This window comes from Mirounga leonina, unplaced genomic scaffold (genome assembly GCF_011800145.1).
Source record: "Mirounga leonina isolate KUSES-001 unplaced genomic scaffold, KU_Mleo_1.0 Mir_91, whole genome shotgun sequence".
Lineage (NCBI taxonomy): Eukaryota > Metazoa > Chordata > Mammalia > Carnivora > Phocidae > Mirounga > Mirounga leonina.
The window spans coordinates 9,637,994-9,656,600 of NW_023270839.1; the positions used below are offsets into that span (position 1 = coordinate 9,637,994).

Sequence of the window (18,607 nt, forward strand, 5' to 3'; positions counted from 1 at the left end):
ACATGGGCATGTGTCTGCCCACCCAGACATCCTCTCCTTAGAAAACCGGTGCCTGGCCACACTCTCTGTTCTAAGAAGTACTGTGTCTACCAGCCCCTTGCTTCACTGTCTCCAGAGAGCTCACCTGGTACAAGCTGATCTGCGTAGCCTGAACATCAGCAACTGCCCACTCTCTGAGCCTCCAACCTGGAGGGCCCAGGGCCTCTCTGAGGAGCGAGGCTGTCCCAGCCGCCCCAGGGCCTTGAAATCCGTCTCTGCCACAGAGAGAGCTCCTGAAACAGCTTTGGTAATAGCTCCAGGCACTCATCCTGACTCCACCCATGTCTGTTGGACGCCCTAGTCCCTAGCCTTTGGTGCCATAGTTTACCCTCTGTGCTGCTCTGTGTCTCTATAGCTTCTGTCCTCAGAGCTTCTTCCTGAGGTGCCCTTGACTCTTGGGCTGTCTTCTTCAGCGTCATTACTTTTATTGCATATCAAGTTCAGATATTCTGGACAACAGAGCCAAAACAGGCCCTGTCCTTAGAAAGCGTCTGCTCAGGAGCAGGGGCAGCATGGTGTTGCAGTAGCAGCCCATCAAGCGCTTTTATCAAGCAGGAGATGCATCTGCTATACCGGGCCCGCTTCCCTGTATGTACACGTGTAAATGTATGTCCACTTGTACACGTCTATACAAGCACACTTAGCACACAGGGCAGAATCAGTAGACAAACACGCTTTCCTTCTGTATGGACTTGGGATTCAGACTGAGGCAAAGGCTATACTGTCTCGGCCAACCATAAGCCATACAACCTTGGCCAAGACTTAAGCTTTTGAAGCCTTGATTTCTTCCCCTTTAAAATGTGGTCAATGAAAATCTATCTCAGAGGGTCATTGTCAGGATTACTAGTGCCATCTTACATTTATTTAGGGCTTTGCGATTTGCAAAGAGCCATATATATATTACCCGTTTAGTCTTCTAATGGCACCATTAAGTAGGTAGTAGGAAGTGAAGAAGCTGAGACTCAGAAGTTAAGCAGCTCACGGTTGCTGGGGGATTGATCTGGGACTTGGCCCTTTTTCTTCTGAACCCGGAATATCTTTTTTTTTTTTTTTAATTTTTTTATTCTTATGTTAATCCCCTTACATTACAACATTAGTTTTAGATGAAGTGTTCCATGATTCATTGTTTGTGCACAACACCCAGTGCTCCATGCAGAATGTGCCCTCCTAAATACCCACCACCAGGCTAACCCATCCTCCCACCCCCCTCCCCTCTAGAACCCTGTTTGTTTTTCAGAGTCCATCGTCTCTCATGGTTCGTCTACCCCTCCGATTTCCCCCACTTCATTCTTCCCCTCCCGCTACCTTCTTCTTCTTCTTCTTTTTTTTTTTCTTAATATATATTGCATTATTTGTTTCAGAGGTACAGATCTGAGATTCAACAGTCTTGCACAATTCACAGCGCTTACCAGAGCACATACACTCCCCAGTGTCTATCACCCAGTCCCCCCATCCCTCCCACCCCACCCCCCACTCCAACAACACTCAGTTTGTTTCCTGCGATTAAGAATTCCTCATATGAGTGAGATCATATGATACATGTCTTTCTCTGTTTGACTTATTTCACTCAACATAATACCCTCCAGTTCCATCCACGTCGTTGCAAATGGCAAGATTTCATTCCTTTTGATGGCTGCATAATATTCCATTGTATATATATACCACATCTTCTTTATCCATTCATCTGTCGATGGACATCTTGGCTCTTTCCACAGTTTGGCTATTGTGGACATTGCTGCCATAAACATCGGGGTGCACGTACCCCTTCGGATCCCTACTTTTGTATCTTTGGGGTAAATACCCAGTAGTGCAATTGCTGGATCATATGGTAGCTCTATTTTCAACTTTTTGAGGAACCTCCATACAGTTTTCCAGAGTGGCTGCACCAGTTTGCATTCCCACCAACAGTGTAGGAGGTGAACCCGGAATATCTTAATAGTATCATAGGAGGTGTGTTGTGAGGGGCCCCAGGCTCCTAGGCTGTGGCATCAATAAGGAGATGACAGCAGGGGAAGATCCCAAAGCGTCTGAGCGAAGGCTCAGAAGGTTGAGTTGGGTGTGTGTGACAGTGAGGTGTCACTCCGTCAGCCAGGAGAGTTGGATGCTGGCATGTGAAGGGGGAGGGAGGAGGAGTTTTGGTGCTGGAAGACAGATGTAGACTCTTCCTGTGCCTGGGATCTGCCTTCAGATCTGTCTATGTTTGAGAGATCTGCCTTCGGATATGTCAATGTGATTAATAACTGCCACTGTCCTCAGGGTCATTGTTCCTCTTCAGAAGAGAAAATGCCAGAAGAGAAGGAATGGGTAGAGGTTCAAATGCCTTTTTATAATCTAAGCTTGGGAGAGGAGGAAAAGGTAGAGGAGCCTGTCCTGAAGCTCACCGCTGGGGACTCTGAATCTCATCCTGGGCCCACTGACCAGGCCCTTAAGGACAAGAAGGTAAAAGTTCCAGAGTTGGGGAGAGGTTGATGATGGTGGAGAGCAGGGTGTGAGGTGGTGTGGAGGGGTGGTGACCAAAGGCTGAACCAGATCCCCTCCACAGATGGAAGGGGAAGGAGGGGGCATCACCCAGCTCTTATTTCTCACTCCCTAATCACCTTTTCTAACCTTGCAGTTGGACAAACATCTTTCTGAATGTGGGGTCATTTCTCTCTGCTCTTGATTTCATAAATCGGCCTGAGTGGGTGCCTTGAGTTGGTCCTCATTACCTCTTTCATCCTTTCTCCCCTCTCTTTCCTGATTCTCAGATGGTTCTCATAAGCTTGCTGTGCTCCACTCTGACATCAAAGGTAAACATAGAAGATGCAGCTGACCTGACTTCAGGTACTCTCTTTGAAGTCTGCAGTGAACTTGCCCCCTTGGAGCCTGAGTTCATCCTTAAGGTACTGTGGTGTGAAGGAGGGGATGGATGGGAATGGGAAGCTGGGAGGTAGGAACTGTGGCCATGGTGTGGGAGGGGGGTGGTGGCCAGCTTGGTGGGAAGGGAGTAGGATCTCTGGGTGAGTCTGAGGGCTAGTCCCTGGGGTTCTCTGAGGAGCAGGGGAAGATGAGATTGGGAAAGAATATACTAGGGCTCATTTGTTTAGTAAGTACACAGGCTAAGTACACAAAGCTAGGCCTTGAGGGTCATTTCAACAGATATAATGAAACTTGGCTCTGGCTCTTTTTTTTTTTTTTTTAAAGATTTTATTTATTTATTTGACAGAGAGAGAGGGAACACAAGCAGGGGGAGTGGGAGAGGGAGAAGCAGGCTTCCCGTGGAGCAGGGAGCCCGATGCAGGGCTCGATCCCAGGACCTGGGATCATGACCTGAGCCGAAGGCAGACGCTTAACGGCTGAGCCACCCAGGCGCCCCTTGGCTCTGGCTCTTAAGGAGCTTATGATATTGTTAGGGAAGCAGAACACTCCCAAGTATCACATAAATGCAAACGGAGTAGTAGGTAGTGAATGTTTCAGAAGCAGAGAAATGGTGGGGGAGTGTTTTCTATGAAGCTTTGGAAGATGGCAGGTTTAATCAGCAGTTTGAACCCTGGGTGATTTTCAATAGACCTTGATGGTGGGAAGCCTTCTACGTACCTGGTTGACTTGGGAGGTGATCAGTAGACTCAGAAGAAGCCATGATGCAAAGGTGGATAAGGGCTAGATTATGGAGGATGTAGCGTGCCAAGCCAGGAGGCTTGCGCTTTCTATTTTATAGACAATGTGAAGGGGTCAGAGAAGGTTTTATGCAGGCGGATTAGGCGAGCAAGTTAGTTTAGGACATGATGCTATGGGACAAGTGGCTGAGATGCCAACTGTCCCCACCCTGTGCCCTAGGCATCTCTGTACGCCAGGCAGCAGCTGAACAGTCGGACTGTGGCCAACAAAGTGTTGGCCATTGCTGCCTTCTTGCCACTCTGCCGCCCCCACCTGCGACGCTATTTCTGTGCCGTTGTCCAGCTGCCTTCTGATTGGATCCAGGTAGCCGAGTTCTACCAGGTATGGCACTCTGTGCCCTGACCTTTGGCTCTCACTGCTTGCCTGTCCTTTGCTCATTGCATCCCTATGGAAAATTCTCATCTAGTTTCGCCTCCCCTCAGCTGTCTTCAGCTTTGCTTCCCAGACAGGACAGCTTCTCCCCGGATCGGGTTGGGTTGCCCAGTAGGGAGAAGGTGACTGAGAAGAGCTGGACCACAGTTGGAGAAAAATTGGTCTTATTCGTGTTTACGATGTAGGAGATGAGAATCGGAGAAGTCTGCCAACTGGCCCAGGATCATGGAAATGATCACTTTAGAGCTGGGGCTGGAAACCACCTCCTTCTTCTGTGCTCTCATTTAACCCCGTCAAGTGGTCTGGCCTTGTTTTAGAAGGTTGGTTTGTGTCTCATTCCTGATGGTCTTTCCTCCCTCTCTGGTAGAACCTGGCTGGAGGAGAGGAGGACAAGCTGGCGCCCCTGCCTGCCTGCCTGCGTGCTGCCATGACTGACAAATTTGCCCAGTTTGATGAGTACCAGCTGGCTAAGTACAATCCTTGGAAGCACCGGGCCAAGAGACGCCCCCGCCCGCCTCCCCGCCCTCCAGTCAGTCCCTGCTCAACCTGGTCATTCACAGGCCAGACCCCTTGTCTCTGGAAAGGCGGGGTTGGGGGGGCGGTCAAAGGAACATGCTGACCCTGGGGGATCCCACACTAAACATCTGACATGTTCCTTCCGCCAGAAATCAAGGAGAGAAAGGCAGAGGAGCCAAGTAGAGCTCAGGAGGCAGAGAGGGCAGGGCCTACCTCTTTCTTGGCTGGCTTCCTTTTTGGTAGAGAGGGGCTTTTGGAACTATTGGAATGGCTCTCTCCAAGGACGAGTTCCTTTTCCCATTTTGAAATTGCTTCTCCTGTCCCTACAGAAGACAGGGCGCCCATTTTCTGAGACACAAAAATATTTGCCGAGGTACCTTAGGCCTCTTAAAGATGAACAGAAGAAGGTGAGTGCCTTGTTCTGGGGTTCCATATGTGCATGTAAAACCTTTTCTGAGCTGATATTTAGACATGGAATTCCATTTGGTTTAGAAAAACTAATGGCTGGGGCGCCTGGGTGACTCAGTCAGTTAAGCGGCTGCCTTCGGCTCAGGTCATGATCCCAGGGTCCTGGGATCAAGCCCCGCATCGGGCTCCCTGCTCTGCGGGAAGTCTGCTTCTCCCTCTTCCACTCCCCCTGCTTGTGTTCCCTCTCTCGCTGTCTCTCTCACTGTCAAATAAATAAAATCTTAAAAAAAAAAAAAAAAAAAGAAATACTAATGGTGTGGTACGCACATGCCAATTTCCTACCTGGGGATTTCTTAGTTGTGATTGTGGGGTCAGGTTTGAGAGCACTGGGAAAGGCTCCTTTTATTTCCCATTTTGCTCACCTTGGTATTTACTGACAGGTGGCATGTCCAGCTGAATAAGTGAGTTAAAAATGTATGAAATAGGAGCATGTGGGTGGCTCAGTTGCTTAAGCATCTGACTCTTGATTTAGCTCAGGTCATGATCTTGGGGTCATGGGATCGAGCCCCGTGTGTTGGGCTCCTCACACAGCAGGGAGTCTTCTTTTTTTTTGAAGATTTTATTTATTTATTTGACAGAGAGAGACAGCGAGAGAGGGAATGCAAGCAGGGGGAGTGGGAGAGGGAGAAGCAGGCTTCCCGTCGAGCAGGGAGCCCGATGTGGGGTTCGATCCCAGGACCCTGGGATCATGACTGAGCCAAAGTCAGATGCTTAACGACTGAGCCACCCAGGCGCCCCAGCAGGGAGTCTTCTTGAGGTTCTCTCTCCTTCTCCCTCTGCTCCCCGCCCACCCCTGCACATACACACACTCTCTCAAATAAATAAATAAATAAAGTATGAAATATCTACCTTCCATAGGAGGTTTTAAAACCGAACCAAACCTTTTGCATTAATGACAAATAAGGCACTGCACTTTGTGGTTAAGAGCATAGAATCAGGATTTAGACCTGGGTTTAAATCCCCCCACCAGCACCACTTGCTGGCTATGCAACCTTAGCCAAATGACTTACCCTGTCTTACCTCAGTTTCCTCAGATATAAAATGGAGATAATAGCAGCACCTCATTGGGTACTTCATTGGGTTTTTGTGAGGATTAAATCAGTTATTGAATTTAGAGTACTTTTTTTTTTAAGATTTTATTTTTGTTAGAGAGACGGAGAGAGAGAGAGCATGAGTTGGGAGCAGAGGGAAAGGGAGAAGCAAACTCCCTGCTGAGCAGGAAGCCCAATGCGGGACTTGATGCCAGGACCCCGGGATCATGACCTGAGCCACCCAGGCTCCCTGAATTTAAAGTATTTCTAACAATACCTGGCACTTAATAAGTGTTAGCTATCACCAACATCATTATCATTAAAATAGATTATTAGGAAAATAATATGGTGGTGTTACAAGAGAACACATTCTCAGTTGGTCAACTGATCTTTTCTCTTCATCCTAATAATATATCCCAAACTTAGCTCTTCTGCCATAGAAGATTCTACCATGGAAGATACCATAGAAAGCCAACTTCTTTCAGTTTTTTCACTCCTCACAGCTTGCATTGTGCTGATACCTCCATTTATCTCCTCCTCCAAGTCTCAGTGATTTGAATAAAAGCTGCTTTTCTTTTCCCTCCCTCTAAGGACAAGATGTTCTCTGTTCATTCCATCCCCATCTTGTTTTTCACAAGCCAATTATCCCATGTTAACTATTGATAGTTCAATCTTGTGTACATGAAACACATGACCCCAAAGAGCTGCTATGGTATGCTCACTGCAGGAAGCTTGTTGCTCCCTGGGGGAGACTTTTGCCCCCTATTCCTGCTCTTTGCCCACATCTACTTTGGGGGAAGAAATTACCTCATAGGTATAGGAGGTCTGCGGTTCTGATTTCTGGAGCAAGTGACTATGGTTGTAGATTAAATGACCGCTGTGGGACTTGGGGGATATTTCCACAGTTTGAGGAGACCTACAACGCAGTGCCAGAGAAAAAGAAGCAGCCGAGGTTCACTCTCAAGAAGTTAGTACGGCGACTGCACATCCGGGAGCCTGCTCAGCACGTCCAAGCCTTGCTGGGCTACAGGTGAGAAGACACACCCTGAACACCCCTTCCACCTGGGTGACCCCGTGGCTTTTCAGCCTCCACGGCCCTGGCGCCTGTAGTTCTGACCCCAGCAACATTAGGGGCAAGCACTGGCTTTCACTGACTGACCTTTCCTTTTCTGAGTTACTTTCAGCTGGCTTTGAAATGATAAGCTTTTCCTCTTCTGTCCCAGGTACCCTTCCAACCTACAAATGTTTTCTCGAAGTCGCCTCCCTGGGCCATGGGATTCTAGCAGAGCTGGGAAGCGGATGAAGCTTCCTCGGCCAGAGACCTGGGAGCGGGAGCTGAGCCTGCGGGGGAACAAAGCTTCTGTCTGGGAGGATCTCATTGGTAGAGTAACTTTGATCATATATTCCCTTCCTCTCTTCCCCATTCACACCTCTACATGTTGGACCCTGACTTAATTTCCATGGCATGATACAGTTATTCTCTTGCCTGGTGGTTGCCTCACTGAAAGTGACTGGATTTGTGAGGTTTGCCGTCGACCACGCCCAAGTGGACCGGTGGTGCCCGCTTTGAGTGGCTCTGGCATCATAGGGAGATCATTATTCCCGATGTGGGTAGGTGATGCACAAGCCTTGATGAACACAGGACAAAAGTGGTACCTTCTCTCTGATTTCACCTGTATCATACTGGGTAAGTCATCCAATCAAGGGAGGACTGGCATATTGGAATCTCCGCAGGAACCCGTAGTTAGGACATGGACATTTTAGGTAATTTGCCCATACTGATAAAGAGAAAAAAAAATTAAATCGGGAGGCCCAAGTTATTTCAGTCTTCTGTTTGTCTCTTTTTGTTGTTGTTGTTAATTTATTTTTAACTCTACAAGGCTCTTTCTGTTCTGTCTTTTTTTATGTCCTCTTTCATCTTTGAAAATTTCAAGTCAAGTTCTGTCTGTTGAAAAACATCTTGCTGTAGAGTTTGTGACTTTCAGAAGCCCCAGTTTTTTTTTTTTTTTTTTTTTAAATCTCTTTCTCTGCAAACTGCCACGTGCGGATTGTGCTCAGGGCAGCCTGAATTCTCAGCTGCTTATCTGTCACTGCCCTCACTCTGTGGTTGTCGCTGGGGGTATAGGCATCAGAATCACATGGGAATTAAAACACACACATGCGGGGCGCCTGGGTGGCTCAGTCATTAAGCGTCTGCCTTTGGCTCAGGTCATGATCTCAGGGTCCTGGGATCGAGCCCCGCATCGGGCTCCCTGCTCCGCGGGAAGCCTGCTTCTCCCTCTCCCACTCCCCCTGCTTGTGTTCCCTCTCTCACTGTGTCTCTCTCTGTCAAATAAATAAATAAAATTGTAAAAAAAACAAAAAAACACACACATGCACACACCCATGCCTGACAGCCTCTTCCCCAACATTTGATACCTTGGGTGGAACAGGATAAAGTAGCTGGGATGGCAGCCAGGATGTGTAGCTGATCCTGGTATGTGTCATCTCTACTTCCTCCCTCTGCCCTTGAAAATTAAAATTGTGTCATTTATCTAGGCTGAGTCTTTTTTTTTTTCAACTTCAATAGAGCTTTTATTTTATTTTTTTTCATTTGCATGTAGTTTAATATTAATGGAATCATAAGTGTTCTAGGCAGTAAAGATTTCTTTTTTTTTATTATGTTCAGTTAGCCACTGTATAGTACATAATTAGTTCTTGATGCAGTGTTCAACGATTCATTTTAAGTATAGACTGAGTCTAATGCCCATAGTCTAATCCACTGGTCTCCAGAGTTTTTTGATCATATATTGCAAAAAAAGTTTTGCACACATCAGAATGTGTGTATATATAATTTAAACAATTTTATATATGTACTAAAGAATTATGTACTTTAGGAAATACATAAAATATAATTTTATAAATATAGATCTGAAAGTATGTAAATAAAATATAAAAAATATAAATATATGAATAAAATATAAGACAAAATGTAATTAGATATACAGACCCCTCTTTGGAGACCACAGGGCTCATTAATAACTCATTAACAGTTTTTTTTTATTTTTAAAATTTATTTATTTGACAGAGAGAGACAGCGAGAGAGGGAACACAAGCAGGGGGAGTGGGAGAGGGAGAAGCAGGCTTCCAGTGGAGCAGGGAGCCCGATGTGGGGTTCGATCCCAGGACCCTGGGATCATGACCTGAGCCGAAGGCAGACGCTTAATGACTGAGCCACCCAGGCACCCCTCATTAACAGTTTTTTTTGAATGAAATCAGTGAACTTCTCAGTCTGAAGGATAAATGTTCAATTTATTTATATGATATTGGACTTAATTTCTTATCTAAATGATCTAGAAAACCTCTCATACGTAGCAACAGTTGAGAACAATTTATGAGCTGACAAAGGATGTAATAGTGTATGAGTTGTCACCCATCATTTACATCGTGTACACAACCTAATTGTTCTATACAGCTTGTGAACAGAATTATGACTCGAGAACCGCAGGACTTCCAGAAGGCTGGAAGCTTCTAGCTGTAATTCAAATGAGACTTACATCACCTTAAAAAAAGGCACCACCACTCTCTTGACAAAAGCTGCTGCTAGTGCCTGGGGGTGGGGCTGGGGGCTGATAGGCCATGTCTCTACAGTGGTCCGAATGCACCTCTGGGGGTACCCAGGAAAAATATCACACCTCCTAGTTATGGTTTCCCTCGTCTAAAAGAAAGGATTTTCCCATGGGGCGCCTGGGTGGCTCAGTCGTTAAGCGTCTGCCTTCGGCTCAGGTCATGATCCCAGGGTCCTGGGATCGAGCCCCGCATCAGGCTCCCTGCTCCGCGGGAAGCCTACTTCTCCTTCTCCCACTCCCCTCGCTTGTGTTCCTGCTCTCGCTGTGTCTCTCTCCGTCAAATAAATAAATAAAATCTTTAAAAAAAAAAAAAAAAGAAAAGAAAAAAAGAAAGGATTTTCCCAATATTTAACCATACAGATCACACCCCTAGGGTCACCTAGTCCGTGTGTCGTATGGTACACGGCACATATGAGAGTTCAGGTTTGTGGAGGAAGAGTAGGGGTTCTACAGTACAAGGACATCCACAGAGCCCCTCACTCTTTTTTGGTTTCTGCATAATGACTTACCAAACTTATCCTTGAATTATAAGTGGATTTAGAATTATTATTCAGTCTTAACTAAACTAACCATCTAAAATGGACATAGGCCTTAAAGACATTATTATTAAGAAACTATGATTTGAAGATGATACTAATATCACAGAACAAATGGACAATATGAAAGTGATGGGGTGAAATTCTGCTTTAGCGCAAGTCTTTTCATTTCAATGAAAAATAATGACTGTTTAATCAGACCTCACAAGAAGTTTGCCAGAAAACTTAAAAATTACTAGGAAGATTATTTGAAATATGAATTTACATACACTATTATTAAAGGTGAACCTTACCTTAGGTTATGTTGTGCCTCGAAATATTAATCCGATGATTACACTACATGTATACAATTTATAAATAAATAAACATACACTAGGAAATTTCATGTTTCACCATCTAAAATGTTTGGAAATCATTACTCTAGATTAGAGAATATATTTTGCCAGTTGAGCCCAATCTCGTGGCTGGACCAGCAGACAAAATAATAATAGGGGTTGTTTATTCAAACAGCAATCTCGTAAACAGTGTTCAATAAATCTTGCTCCACACTTTAGGCCAATCCTGTTTTTATCTTTCCAGACCTCTAAAACATTTTGAGTAGGATAGATCATATGTTAGTACCTCACTCCCTCCATCCTGAATTTTCTATGTGGCCTCTGAACTTCTTGCTCTGCTCTGTGACCTCTCTCACTTATCCTTTGTCTGCTTTCCTCACTCTGTGCCTGACCTTCCACAGACCATGGGAAGCTTCCCTTCATGGCCATGCTTCGGAATCTGCGCAACCTGCTGCGGGTTGGGATCAGCGCCCGCCACCACGAGCTTGTACTCCAGAGACTCCAGCATGAGGTATGTGTGAGGGGCAGGGGGACTGGAGGTGGGTGCCAAGATGCTGCTGCATCTTCCTCGTGGCTGGGGAAAGTCATGGCCACGAGCTGTTTCCATGTGGGCTCTAAACAGGTATGGAGATGTGGATAGGGGGCAGACAGATCTGGGGAGATAAGCCCCAGAGATTCAAGTATAAGATCTTCCCTTGGATCACTGACTTACCAAGAAGAGGCACCTTTGTGATGTAACTGACTTCAGAGGGAGTCTGATATAAAAGAAACCAGGCTCCTTCCATTACTTGCTCTCCCTTCTTTCCCTCTTCCCATGTTCTCACCTGACAGCTTTCTTTTTTCTTTCTTCTTCTCCACCTTTCTCTGTATCTCTTCTCTAATATCCATTTTATCCTTCCTCACAAATCTAATAGAGTGGTTATCTCGTATTCCTGGTCCCCGAGGCCCCTGAGTAGCTCCGCCCCCACACTCTCTGATATGTTGCTCATAACCCCTCCCTTGCTTTCCAGAATTCGGTGATCCACAGTCGGCAGTTTCCATTCAGATTCCTTAATGCCCATGATTCCATCAATAACTTTGAGGCCCAACTCAAAAGTAAAGGTATTATCATCTATCTTCCGAATCCTGTTTGTGTCTCGAGTCTGAGAGTAGATGAACTAGGAGCATTGGTATGTTTCAGCCTCTTGCCTTCCAGTCTCAGGGTGTGGGGTGGGCAGAAGTCAGACAATTGCCAGCTCAAGGGTCAGGGCTTAGGACAGGTATTAGTGGGAGGACATAAGGAGGGAACAGAAGCTGATAGACATTGACTCCCTTACTTATCTGTCGCCACACAGCATTGCCACTGCCTTCCAATACAAAGCTGATACGTTCGATAATGACTAGAAATGCAAAAAAGGACAAGAATTGGACCTATCGGAGGTATCCTTACAACCCAAGTCGTCAGAAACTTCGGACAACAATGATGATACCGGTGATATATGAACAGCTCAAGTGGGAAAAGCTGAAAATACAAAAGGCCGGGTGTGTGTGTGTGTGTGTGTGTGTGTGTGCGTGTGCACGCTATGCTATCTGGGAACAAAGGGTGGGCAACAAGAGGTGTCCTTACAGGGCTTGGGAGTCGTCTGGGAACCCCAGCTTTTATTCTGTGAAGACATGCTTGCCCCAGTGGCTCACTGTCTTTGTATAGCAAACCTTGCCTTTAACATTGTCCTATGGAGAAATCATGAGAAAAAAACTATATTTGGGCCTCCAGTTTATTATCTGGGATTGTTTTATTGGTTTCTGTGGGTTCCGTGAATCTGTGCAGCATTCTCCTTTCTCTTATTGTACGCTGGTGTTCTCTGCTCCTGCTCTGGTTCTGTGTCTCTTTCTTCTCCATGGTATCTGTTTGTTCTTTTTGTTTCTCTCTCTCTCCGTCTTTATTTTCCAACCCATTTCTTTCTTTCGTTCTTTCTTTTTTTTTTGTTTATACATATAAAGATAGTTATCACCGAGCAGGCTCAAAGTCAGACATAAAACCTGTAAGGTTGATGAAGTCCCAGCACTCTGTCCTTTAGATGCTTCAACAGGATCTTCATTCAAGACAAATGCAGGGCTCATCTAACCTACTAGTGAATCCATGGCTGAAACCAGGGCCACTTAAAAGTCAAGCCTGGGGTCCAGTCCAAACAACATGCCTTCGCTGGCCAGTTCAGCAGCCACTAGCCACACTTGGTTATTTGGAACTGAGATGTGCCGGATTTTGAGGACAGTATGAAAAAGGATGTAAAATATCTCCTTCGTAACTTTTGTATTAATTACGTGTTAAAATGAAAATAGTTTGATATGTTAAATCAAATGTCATATTAAGTTAATTTCTCCTGTTTGTTTTTACTTTTTTCCTCTGGCTACTAAAAACTTTTATTAGTTACATGTGTGATTTTAATTTTGTTTCATTAGTTGTAACTTAATTCTATTGGATAGCACTGGTAGAGAATACTGAATTTTCTAGATTAAAAACATTATTATGAGAAAATTTTAAACATGCACACAAATAATGAGGATAGTATAATGGACTCCCATAAAACTGTTAGCCACATTCAGTGATTATCTAGATTTTATCACAGTTCTTTTAGTGGTCCCTTTCTTCTTTTTTCTGGGAAGGTGTTTTTAAGAACAAATGCCGAATAATAGGATACATTTTATTTCATCCCTTCCTGTTTCACACGTGTCTCTTAATACATTTTATTATGTAGTTAGAATGTCATTAATATACCTAATAATTATAATAATAATAATTGCTTGGTATTATCCTTTATTATCTAGTCCATATTCAAATTTCCCAATCATCTCAAAAGTATGATTTCACAATTTTATTCAAATCAGAATCCAAACAAGGCATACACATTACATTTGATTATTAAGTCTCTTATATCTATTTTAATATTTTCATTGTCTTCATGCTATTGACTTACTGTGGAAACTGGCTTCAGGGACCCTGCAGAGTGTCCCACATTCTGGATTTGTCAACCTCCTCATGGTGTCTTCTAACTTGTTTCTCTATTTCATGTGCTGAGGGCATTAACTCTGAAGGCTAATATAGCTTCAGATTTCATTTTTTTTTCCTTGCAAGAATATTTCATAGGGGATCCTTTGTACACTGTGAGACCACCAGACTTTTTTTTTTTTTAAACCTTGTAATAAGATACAGGATCAGGAAGCACCAAAGATCTGGTGGTCCTACTCATAGTGATGCTAAGACTGATCCATGCTTTTAAGTGATTATAGCCTGATCTCTTCACTGTAAGTTGATGGTTCATCCATTGGTGATCTTTGCCTGAACCAGTTCTTTCATTAGCAGTTCTAGAGTGGGAGTTTTCTATCATTCCCCATATTTATTAGCTGGAACTCTAGAAAGAACCTGTCCTATTAACTTAAACTATTCAGTTACCCTGAAGTAAAGATTCTACTGGAAAGGTGGGATGAATGTTCCCTTCTTTCCTCTTTAATTTCCAGTTTTCAGAATAGGAGTTAGTATTTGTTCTTTAAAATATAATTAAAGAATATGGAGCAGTTAAGTCTTGCCTCATGAAGTAGGTATGGATTGATGTGGGAAGTGTGGCAAGTGATTTCAGAGAGTGAGTCTCCAGATGACTTCCCCTCTTCTGCCATGAGAATGGGTTAGTAGAGGCCTTTGGAATGGAAGCCCGGAAGCTCTGCCCCAGTCCCCCGTACCAGCCGTGGAGGCGGGCTGTGGCAGGGGCGCGAACGCTCAGTACTGGAGTGCCAAGTTCTCATCTTCCCATCTGCTTCAAGGTGGCAAACAGAGAAGCCCCTGAGCCCTTCTGTCTGTGTCTTTTCTGCCGGCAGACGGGGAAAATATGATAGTGAGATGTTGGCTCGGTACCGGCAGGCCCTGGAGACAGCTGTGAACATCTCCGTGAAGCACAACCTGCCCCTGCTGCCCGGCCGCACCATCTTGGTCTATCTGAGGGACATGGGGATAGATGAGCTCTGTCGGAAGAGCAACCTACAAGGGGTAAAAAAAAAAAAAAAAAAAGTTAAAAGGTGGGGGTTAGTAGGATGCTGGGGATCCTGAGAGCTATCCTGTTCCCAGACGCGGTTTTCCCAAGGAAGTACTCAGAACTGAAATAAATGGCATGCATTTGCTTCTCAGTATCGGGCCTTGGTTCCTAAGGACAGTTCCTAGAATGTGGTCTCAAGCCTGTTCATGGATTATCATACTTCCGTATTTCACATTTGGCTGGTACTTAATTCTCTCTATATTTCTGTCACCAAAGTATATCTCATTTTTACCTCCCTACATCCCAGTGTTGAATGTGGGCAGGAATCCTGGCCCTTCTCCACCTTCCTCCCTGGCCAGCTCATCCTGAGAGCTGCTGAAGCTGTCTCTTCCTAACTGGAGATTTTGTCCCTTTTCCCCAACCAGTGGAGGTGTTTGACCTCCAGGGCTGGATGGGCAGTGGTGGGTTTCAAAATAGGGGAGCCTGGTTTCAAAATCCTGGCTGCCTTGACTGGCTTAGTTGGTAGGGCATGCAACTCTGGATCTCACGGTGGTGAGTTCAGGCCCCATGTTGGGCGTGGCGCTTCCTTAAAAAAAGTGGGGGGGAGGGGTGAGGGGAGCTGTATTTCACTGTGATGTTTGTCCAATCAGCCCCCCATAAACTATGTGCTGCTGCTGATTGGGATGATGATTGCACGGGCGGAGCAGGTGGATCTCTTACTGTGTGGAGGAGGCACTATAAGGACTGCAGTTCTTAAGGCAGAAGAAGGCATCCTGAAGACTGCCCGCACGCTCCAGGCTCAGGTCCAGGTCAGACACCCACCCCCACCACACAAAAAGGCAGGAAGGACCCGGTCCTGGACATAGCCTGATAAATCAGGAAAGGCTTGGATATAGACAGTTCTGAAGATTTCCCAAGCAAAAAATGGTGTTTGTTGCTTACTGACCATCTCCCGTGCCAGCAAGGAACATGAGACTCTTTCCTTCAGGATTTGGGTGAAGAGCGTGGATTGTCCATGAACACTTTTGGGAAGTACCTGCTGTCTCTGGCTGCCCAAAGAGTTCCTGTGAGTACTTCCCAGTCCCTGAGAAACCCTTGCCCCCTTCTCACTTTGCCCTCCACAACTGATGGCTCTGATTTCTCAGAGGTTGTCTTTCAAACTACGTACCGTACCCACATCCACTCCCAGCTGGCTGTAGCACCCTACCCAGTGGTACGCTGGTAAATGCTTCACAACCAGCTCTCTGGAAAAGATAAGTCTTGGTTAATAGCATTTGCTAATTTCTATGGTGTTAAATACTCCTATCATAGCTGAGTTCATCAGTGAACAGAGTTGGGAAGTGATGCTCAGTAGCACACCATTACATGGTATTTCTACGACATAGATACAACAGATGTAAATAAGACCAAGAGTAGATAATGGTAAAATGTAGTAAAATAATTAGGAAGTGATGAGTTTTGAGTATTTGTTGCCTTTACTTTTTATACAATTTAATGTTTAATAGTGGCCATGTTTAACAACTGGCTCACAAAATTCCTAAAAAATTACTTTAATATTTTTTAAAAAGATTTTACTTATTCATTATTCATTTGAGAGAGAGAGAGCACAAGCAGAGGGGAGAGGTAGAGGGAGAGGGAGAAAGAGAAGCAGACTCCCCGCTGAGCAGGGAGCCCGATGCGGGGCTCCACCCCAGACCTGGAGATCACGACCTGAGCCGAAGGCAGACGCTTGACCATCTGAGCCACACAAGCGCCCCCCCTAAAAATTTATCAATCAGCTTCTGTGAGCCTGAATGAGCCAGTTACAACACACCACCTCCCTTCCCCCACTTTCTTGCCCCTTCGTATCAGGGTGTAGTGGTTTCCTCAATCCTAAATGCTCTCTGAAGAGGCAATTTCCATTCCCCTCAGAGCTGTCCTAATCCCCTAATCCCCAGGGAGCTCTTCTTTTGATATCCTGAGTTTATTAGCGTTTCTTCTGTCCCTCTGCTCCTTCCTTTTCATCTTACAGGTGGACAGGGTCATCCTCTTTGGCAACACTATGTATAACAGACTGGTAGATGAGGCCAAACAGCTTTTCTGGCAGCATGTGAATTCCAAGTGCCTCTTTGTTGCTGTCCCCCTGGAAAGGACATATAACACGTAAGGATGCTCAGACTCCTTGTCCAGTGCCAGAAGATAGGTTTCCAGACTTCCTCTCTACCTCTACTGTAGTTGGGACACTCCCACTCACCAGGCACATCCCTGTCTCTGCCTCTTAAGTACTAGAGCCTTCTCTGAAGTCTTCAGCCTAGCTCCATGCCCCTTTGTGAGGCTCCACCCCAGCCCTAGCCTAGCACGTACCCCTATTAAAAGTGCAGAAGTGGGGTATCCATCCTAGAGAGCAGTGACCCTGTGTTCCTGGCATGGTTTCTGATGGGTAGTGGCTGCTTCTTCCTTTGCCAGATTACCAGATTCGAATCCCAATAACGTGACACTCTCAGGCTACACTGACGGGATCCTGAAGTGAGTACAGAATGGACACTGAAGGGGTTGGGGGTTTTGTTAGAACATCTTTCAGAGATTATCTGGCTTCTACTCCCTTTACTTCTCTTTTTAAGCAAGATAGAAGCTTATTCCTCTTTTGCAGCTGTCCTGGTATAGCAGCAACAGTGCTTGAAGGGCCCAGCACCTTCTATCTTATTGCTCCATCATCCTCAAATACTCTGCTTTTACCTCATGGCTCAAGACAGCTGCTCCAGCTCCAGCCCTCATTTTTATATGACATCTAGTACGAAGAAGGAAAAGGGACAGGGGAGGTTCACTGTTTGCTTTTAAGGGAACAACTCAAGAGTTGGTCACATAATTTCTATTCATTGTTTGTGGCCTCTGTTCCATTCTTAATCCAGAGGAAGTCTCATGCTAAATTTATTTATAGACACCAAATTTACAGAAATATTTTTGCTTTGTCTTTCTCTCCATGTTCTCTCATTTACTTGTTTTCTCTCCTACCTTTTCCTTTGCATGCCTCCACTGCCCCCAGCTGCTATTAGGAAGACTCGTGCCCATTCCTCCTTGTCCAAGGAACTTTTATGGCTGATACAGAGCTGATGGCCTTAATCTTTAACCTTTAATCTTAACCTTTGCCAGCCTAATTGCCCCTGGCCCAAAGAAAGCCCATGATAAGTGTGCATAGCAGGAGGGACTAGAGCTGGGTTTCTTCTCTCTTCCTTCACCCCTTGGTTCTGCATTCTGGTTTATTTTAAGTCTACATTCCCTGCTTATGGTTGTCTCCTTAAGGAGCTCCACTTAACTGGGTGACCTTCCCTAGCTGTATCTTTGTCCCCTGCCCCCTTGGAAGATCTGATTCTGCCACTGGTATTCACTCTTATTTATTTGGTCACATTTATGTCAGGTTCATTGCTGAGCGTGGGGCCTCCCGTCTTCTAGAACATGTGGGCCAAATGGACAAAATGTTCAAGATTCCACCACCCCCAGGAAAGACAGGGGACCTGTCTCTCCGGCCACTGGAAGAAAATGCTCTAAGCCCCTTGGCTCCGGTTTCCCAGCCTGGGTTAGTCTATGTTTCTTCGCCTTTGTGAACTGGGAGAGGCTATGGGCAGGTGGCTGCATTTCTGGCTGTTGAGATGCTGCTTGAGGTATGCTTCCTGTTTCCCAGGTAGGGATTTTTCTGACAGAGGAAATTGTCACATTGTGAGCATGCTCCTCTCTCTACTGGGGAAGGGGGTCAGACTGTGAGGCGGGCTCAAGGAGAGGGCTCAGGAGAATAGGTTCCAGCTTTCTCATCACAGCTTTGCCAAATAGTAGCTTGAATCTTGGGCTAGTTGTTTTTCATTTCTTAAAGCTTTAGTTTTTCGATTAGTAAAATAGAGGTAATGATTGTGCTTTCCTCACCGTGTTGTCACGAGCACACCATGGGCAAATAGTAAGTGTCTAATAATCAGCTGACCAAGGAGGGTGCATGAGAAATGGCAAGTAGGGTGTAAGCTCCAGGGCTCTGCAGTTGAGGCTCTGAGGCCCACTGGACACCCCCTGCTGTCT

At 45.4% G+C, this 18,607-nt stretch overlaps 1 protein-coding gene across 1 annotated transcript in view; it reads left to right on the top strand.

Moving 5' to 3' along the window:
* Nucleotides 1–18,607, top strand: part of TEP1 (telomerase associated protein 1) — a 35,275-nt gene that overhangs the window by 362 nt on the left and 16,306 nt on the right. Inside the window, 17 exon segments of the mRNA XM_034993569.1 lie at nucleotides 1–286; nucleotides 2,296–2,478; nucleotides 2,787–2,921; nucleotides 3,856–4,017; nucleotides 4,436–4,597; nucleotides 4,914–4,991; nucleotides 6,989–7,113; nucleotides 7,307–7,464; nucleotides 10,964–11,073; nucleotides 11,573–11,663; nucleotides 11,897–12,083; nucleotides 14,412–14,580; nucleotides 15,217–15,375; nucleotides 15,555–15,632; nucleotides 16,578–16,708; nucleotides 17,012–17,071; nucleotides 17,961–18,119. The exon segment at nucleotides 1–286 is cut by the window's left edge and continues 26 nt beyond it. Of these exon segments, the coding sequence (XP_034849460.1) occupies nucleotides 1–286; nucleotides 2,296–2,478; nucleotides 2,787–2,921; nucleotides 3,856–4,017; nucleotides 4,436–4,597; nucleotides 4,914–4,991; nucleotides 6,989–7,113; nucleotides 7,307–7,464; nucleotides 10,964–11,073; nucleotides 11,573–11,663; nucleotides 11,897–12,083; nucleotides 14,412–14,580; nucleotides 15,217–15,375; nucleotides 15,555–15,632; nucleotides 16,578–16,708; nucleotides 17,012–17,071; nucleotides 17,961–18,119 (2,433 nt within the window).